The sequence below is a fragment of the Micromys minutus genome, assembly GCF_963924665.1.
Source record: "Micromys minutus genome assembly, chromosome: X".
NCBI classification, from domain to species: domain Eukaryota; kingdom Metazoa; phylum Chordata; class Mammalia; order Rodentia; family Muridae; genus Micromys; species Micromys minutus.
The window spans coordinates 33,921,160-33,928,622 of NC_137970.1; the positions used below are offsets into that span (position 1 = coordinate 33,921,160).

The window sequence follows — 7,463 nt, forward strand, 5'->3', positions numbered from 1 at the left end:
ATAAGCATCCGTCTTTAGTTAAGTAAAAGTACTTTGCTTTTACTCTTAACTGTGAGACACAACAGTCTGGGATAAGCCAAACAATTCATATTTCAAAGTAAATTTTTATAACTGACGAAGTTTAAATGTAACCCCATTAATGAACTTCTTCCATATCATAAACATTACTCAATCCAGAAATACCTATTCTTGACATCTCTTTCTTTGTACAATAAACATCATTTTTATGCAGATGTTATTGAATAAAAGCATTTCATAAACGTGGGCTACATCATAAAGCTTGTCTAAGAGTAACGGATGACATACCTACAGTTTGTAATCTAATATATGGAGATTTTTAAATGAATATACTTGTTTGTTTCCATATATGAAAGTTGTTACAGATGCAATATAATTAGTTGACTTCAATTTCTCTTAATATTACACATTTTCATACAGAAACTTAAAGATGATCTACCAGTAAGTCATCTTATTGTAGTTTTCCTCAACAATTTCTCAGGGAACTGAGGAAATCCTGCTAGTAGGGAAAGTAGTAAAACCTGAAAAAGACCTGAGAAGTATCCAAAGACAGCAGTCAGTTTTCATGCTTGTCTGTGAGCTTTGGGTATGATAAGGAAATATGGGGCCAAGGAAAATCTAAACACAAAATTCCAGAAGTACCGAGTAGATAAATTCATAAAAATAGTCATTGGCACAGTAAGTAAGCAAAACCAAATCTCTCAAAAGGTCTCATAAATAAATATATAAATTGAAAACACAAGTCATTTTATGAGTAGATCTCTAGAAGCATATCTACTGGTTAGAGTTAACTCTCAACTATTTGCTGGTGAATTCCTGCCTTGGTAGACTATAAACAACCCTGAAGGCTTTGGCTATGCCCCAGGAAAGAGCTTGCGTGAAAGCGAGATTTAATTTGTTGAGTATGCCTGAAAGTCATCCTAAGTGACTGTAGGATTAGGCAGCTGAGTTTCTTCTACCATCAGTGTTATTTATCATCTGTGCCACGTTTTCTCTTCATTAGTTCTAAACAGTGTAAGTTCACTACACATACAGATTCCAAAAATAATGTTCAGAAAAGATGAAGAATTATTAGTTTAAGTCCTTTAGTATTTTATTTTACCAGAGAACAGATAGTTCCATAGTTCATGGCTAATACAATTAATAAAAGCAGTTTACCTTTCAGATTCACACTCCTGGCACAAATTGTATGTGTGAGTACTCAAGGGTTTTACTCTCCTTAGCCCAGGGCTTAACTAAAATCCTGTGCCACCTCAAAGTAATTGCTTATGAATAATTACAACTTGGGAATGTGTGTGTGTGTGTGTGTGTGTGTGTGTGTGTGTGTGTGTGTGTGTGTGTTACTATTCATGGGCTCCTTATCATGTAATAGTACACATGTAGTGTAACAAAGAGAAATGTACCTTGAATATGCTTTGAAAAGAAAATGCTTCAAAAGCTTTGTTTTCAAAGTTTTATAGAATAAGTTGTACCACTTAATAATTCCCCTTGGTGAGTCTTTTGATTTCTGCTCTGACTGTGTAAAATGGATCCCTGACATTCTCACTATGATACAGTAAAAATCTGAGATTATGACATCACTTTGACTATAAGGCATGACTCCCATTACCTCTACAAACACCGTGGTCACCAAACTTATGATGTACTATGAAAACCATGTTTAGATAGCATTGTAGTGGTTATCCACATGAACTTTACTATTAGAGTTATTGCTATAGAACTACTTCAGATACTTTTAAAATCACATGTATTTGTCACAAACACACACACACACACACACACACACACACACACATATGCACACATATCTCCCAGGTGACTTTGAGGCATGCTCACAAATTAAATGTCACTTCCACCAAAGCTCCTTTCTGAGGTTTAGCCAAAGCCTTCAGGGTTGTTTATAATCTTCCAAATCAGCTATAGCAAGCATATTGAAGTCTAAAAATGACTTGTGTCTGTCAGTTCTCTACAAACCACATGAGCCTTAGAGACTGAAATTGGGTGATCAGGCACCTTTTCCAATTAGATATTTTGCAAGCTCCAAATAATAATTGAAATTAAACACAAAACAAAGAACAATACATTTAAAGTACCTCTTTTTTGTGAAGAAAATAATATTCAAACCTCAGGCAAAATGTCTTCAGTCTACAAACAGTACTACACCCTGTAAGATTTGGCCTCCAAGTCCTGCTTGCTGTACTCCAGTCCCTAAGTTAAGAGAGCTTAAAACGTGACAACTGCCCTGCTTTCTGCCTCCCCCAACTACCACCACTGCCCTCCTCCCAGGTGGGACTGGTTGTCCCCTGTGTGACACTAACTTTCCTATTTTCTAGAGTAGCAGGAAAAGATAAAGCCAGGGCTGGTTGGCCTGGGAACGAAAAGATGTTACTGTGTGCTGAAATGTTCTTAATTCCTCTTCAGGCAGCCCCATTTTCTGTCCCAGTTCCCCCCAATAAGGAAAGCTGCTTTCATACACCATTTTCCCAAAGCAGTTTGCTATTAAAACTATACCTTTATAGGCCAAAGCTAAAGGAAATTCAATAGTAATTCTGGGCATAGAGGGAATTTGGGGGGGGGGGAACATTTATGGACTCTTAGAGTGTATTTCTTCTGGAGTCCAAGTCAGAAAATAGGGTTTTCACAATTTATCTTTCCTTTAAGAGGCCAACCTCTTAAGCATAAACATGCAGCTGTAACCAGAGACTAGTGCCAGACAGGCACTCCAGGCCACTAACAAATCCCTAAGAGGCACCTATAACTCTCTTGGCACTCATTTCTCTCTTGACTGTCTGAGGTGTAGAAGTGAGGGAAGGGGAGAAGGGGAGGGAAGAGAAGGGGTTGTTTCTAAGAGCCTCTGAAAATAAAATTCAAATTCTCTTTGGAAGTACCCTTTGAACCAAAAACATGCAAAAAGACTCAGGACTCAATGAAAAATATCAAACTATATATAATGGGCATTTAAATGACAGAACAAAACTGGAGACAAGCTAACAATGTTTCTTCATCTTTCCTTGAGTCTGATTATTTTCATCCTGGAACCTTATCACCCTTTTGCTCTGTTACTTCAAGTGTTTTTCTCATTCGGCAGCTAAGATTATTCAACAATACACTGAGAAATTGACTCCTGTTATATTGCCCAAAAAGTATTAGTATCAGATAATGCCACTATAAATTACCTCATTAATTTTATTTTTAATTTATTTTATTTTTATATTCAATTTTATATTTAATTTCAGCTCAAATTGTTCCATATGATTAACTAATTCTGCTATATGACATTTATTTTCTTACCATATTTAAATACTCAGTATAAATCTTGTTTTGGGGTATTTTTTCCAACAAGTAAATACTCAGAAAATGATTTGGACTTTCAGCAACTTCTTCAAGTGCATTTACCTTACAAAGTTTTATTGTTCTTTATGTTTCCAGATTAAATGGTCAGTATTATTTCCCAAGGGCACAGAGGTTTTAGAAATATTAGTTTTCTTGCTCATTGACAAAGATTGGTTTTCTTTTAGTCAAAGGCTGGTCCATCCATCCAGAGAAAACTGGAAAGAGATTTAATAAACCAGTTTTTCCTCTTGAGACTGGGCATTGTTAACTGCCTAAAATATAACTGCAGAATACTAGTCAACAAAAACACTTTTTACTTCATATCTCTGGAATCTAGGTGCTCCAATTTAATAGAGGCCATGGTACTAGTAATCAAATCTACAGTCTTAGCCTGACCTCTTAAAGTAGCTGTAAAATGATGTCTAATAAATTAAGATGAATGACAAATCCCTGTTAGGAAATAGACCTATATTATTATTAACTTTGTAATGGGTACCCTGGTTTGAGCTCAGGACTTTACAAATAAGGATATGTTTGACCTTGCCTGGGTGTAAGGTCAAACATATGCTCAGTTATTTTGCATAGAAGATAATGGTGAATCACTCCACTCATTATATGTGGTTGAATATTTTAAATACCTTTTTTATTTCCAAACAAGACTAACATACCAGAGTACAGTATTATTCTCAATAATGGGACAGAATTTGCAATGCTGTAGAAGCAGACAATTTTATCTTCTAATCGTAGTGCCAAGACAGGGTATATCAGAAGCCATGGTGGGTCATTTTGATGGGGTTTTCAGTGACAGAGTAGCTTGGACATTGAAGGATGTGCAGTAAGGAAGCACCTCATTCCAACCAGAAGAGATACAGAAGGCATGCTCAAATTTCCAAGAAGTGGAATGCAATTATAACTTGGGCAGCCACCGTATCTACGTCACCCTAATGTTTCTGGAATCCTAAACAGGGAGCCAAGAGCCCCTAAGCAGTTAAAAAAAGTTCCTAACTTAGTTTTATCCCACAGAGGCTACTGCCAAATAGAATCAAGAAGTTGGCAGAGTCGTTGTATCCTTGATATGTTATCTTTGAACAACTAAGAGAAATGCAAGTCATAAATCTTAAATCTGATTGTCATTTTCTGCAATAGCAATGAGGGGTCACATCAATTTTGTTTGTTATGTATTTTTCTTCTCATTTTACTCTGCACTCAAACTTGTTCCTACTTATTTTGATTTGCTCTGTTTCTCTGATTTATTGCTTCAGGCCCTTAGATTCAGTGAAGAAAAGAGGATTTGATTTAGTTTTCTATTAATACTCAAACTAAATATAGTGTCTTTTTATCACTGAAGTACATGACTTGACCAATTTTCTTGTTGTTGCTGTTGTATATAGGATTTATCTATTTTATATCCTGATAGCAGACCACTTCCTTGTCTCCTTCCATTCCCACCTCACATATCCTTCTCCCCTCCCTTGTTGTCCCTGAGAAAAGAAGCTCCCCATGCTTATGCCCTGGCCCACATTATGTCACAGCAGGACGAAAAGCATCCTCTATCCCTGAGACCAGAAGGATGCTGACACTTGATTTTTGTCAATGAGGCCAAAACCATATAATGGAAGAAAAAAAAAGCATCTTCAACTAATGGTGCAGGTCTACTTGACCAATTTTAACAGAAGTTATCTACATTGATTGAGAATTCTCTGCCCACTGGTTTCCTATGTGCACACCCCTCCCATCAGACCTGTAAAATATAAAACAAAATGATGCAATATTCTCTGGAGCCAAACTGTATCAACAATCCTAAGCTATTGATGTTTATAACTTCTAAACAGATCTAAATAGACCCAGATTTATGTAGATTTCTGCTGGCACTCAGCTTTCTCAGACTAGTAGGGATTGTGAAAACTTATGCTCCTCTACCTTTCCTAGAAGAGACTATCAATGAACACTTGCAGGTCTACTTTCCAACAGGAAAAATCCCTGGTATTTCTAAACTTGCTACTACTAAAGCTGGCTATATTTACCAAGATCCAGTAAGTTCCCGTGATCAAATTGATACCCCTCTTTATAAAGATTAGTTTCTTAAAACTTTTGCTCTCATCTTTTTCTTTTTTTTTTTTTTTTTCTGCCTTTTCAGGTCATGGATTATACGGGACTTTTGAAATGTTATCCTCATGGAGGAAAACTAGAGAGGACCAACATGTTAAAGAGCGAACTGCAGAAGTCTATGCAGACTCCATGCTCTCCTTCTCTCTCACCACTGCCATGTACTTGGTCACCTTTGGCATAGGGGCCAGCCCTTTCACGAACATTGAGGCAGCCAGGATTTTCTGCTGCAATTCCTGTATTGCAATCCTCTTCAACTACCTCTATGTACTCTCATTTTATGGTTCCAGCCTTGTGTTCACTGGCTACATAGAAAACAATTACCAGCATAGTATATTCTGTAGAAAAGTTCCAAAGCCTGAGGTATTACAGGAGAAGCCAGCATGGTATAGGTTTCTTCTGACAGCCAGATTCAGTGAGGACACAGCGGAAGGTGAGGAGGCAAACACTTATGAGAGTCATTTATTGGTATGTTTCCTCAAGCGCTATTACTGTGACTGGATAACCAATACCTATGTCAAGCCTTTTGTAGTCCTATTTTACCTTATTTATATTTCCTTTGCCTTAATGGGCTATCTGCAGGTCAGTGAAGGGTCAGACCTTAGTAACATCGTAGCAACTGCAACACAAACCATTGAGTACACTACTGCCCACCAAAAGTACTTTAACAACTACAGTCCTGTTATTGGGTTTTACATATATGAGTCCATAGAATACTGGAACTCTAGTGTCCAAGAAGATGTTCTAGAGTACACTAAGGGTTTTGTGCGGATATCCTGGTTTGAAAGCTATTTAAATTATCTTCGGAAACTCAATGTGTCCACTGACTTGCCTAAGAAAAATTTCACAGACATGTTGAGGAATTCCTTCCTGAAAGCTCCTCAATTTTCACATTTTCAAGAGGACATCATCTTCTCTAAAAAGTACAATGATGAGGTTGATGTAGTGGCCTCTAGAATGTTTTTGGTGGCCAAGACTATGGAAACAAACAGAGAAGAACTCTATGATCTCTTGGAGACCCTGAGGAGGCTTTCAGTCACCTCCAAGGTGAAGTTTATTGTCTTTAATCCATCTTTTGTGTACATGGATCGATATGCCTCCTCTCTGGGAGCCCCCCTGCACAACTCCTGCATCAGTGCTTTGTTCTTGCTCTTCTTCTCGGCATTCCTGGTAGCAGATTCACTGATTAATGTCTGGATCACTCTCACGGTTGTGTCTGTGGAGTTTGGAGTGATAGGCTTCATGACATTATGGAAAGTCGAACTGGATTGCATTTCTGTGCTATGCTTAATTTATGGAATTAACTACACAATTGATAACTGTGCTCCACTGTTATCCACATTTGTCCTAGGCAAGGATTTTACAAGAACTAAATGGGTAAAAAATGCCCTGGAAGTACATGGGGTAGCTATTTTACAGAGTTACCTCTGTTATATTGTTGGTCTATTTCCTCTCGCAGCTGTGCCTTCAAATCTGACCTGTACACTGTTCAGGTGCTTGTTTTTAATAGCATTTGTCACCTTCTTTCACTGCTTTGCCATTTTACCTGTGATACTGACTTTCCTGCCACCCTCTAAGAAAAAACGGAAAGAGAAGAAAAATCCTGAAAACCGGGAGGAAATTGAATGTGTAGAAATGGTGGATATTGACAGTACTCGAGTGGTTGACCAAATTACCACAGTGTGATAGTATCTGCTTCATATATTTTCACCCTAGGTCTTACCAAGAACAAAAACCTTGTGTTGCTGAAACAATTACAGTCAAAGTTGATCTGTTAAAAAAAAAAAAGGTAAGAAACAGACATGGGAAAAATAGTATAAGGTGAGGATAATAAGTGTGGCATCTTTAAATTATTAAAACAAGAGGGTTTCTATAGTAATTTTGGTAATTTACTTACACACACACACACACACACACACACACACACAGGACTTATATTTTAAATAAGGATCGAACAAAGGAATGCTTATTAATAAGCAGGATCCTATTTTACCTACACTGCACAA

General features: G+C 37.2%; 1 protein-coding gene across 1 annotated transcript in view; it reads left to right on the forward strand.

The window, feature by feature from the left end:
* PTCHD1 (patched domain containing 1) overlaps positions 1–7,143 on the forward strand; it is a gene marked incomplete at both ends in the record, with an annotated part of 47,162 nt that extends 40,019 nt beyond the window's left edge. Inside the window, one exon of the mRNA XM_080910824.1 lies at positions 5,489–7,143. Within this exon, the coding sequence (XP_080766950.1) occupies positions 5,489–7,143 (1,655 nt within the window). The remainder of the gene's footprint in view (positions 1–5,488) is intronic.
* Between the last annotated feature and the right edge of the window lie 320 nt (positions 7,144–7,463).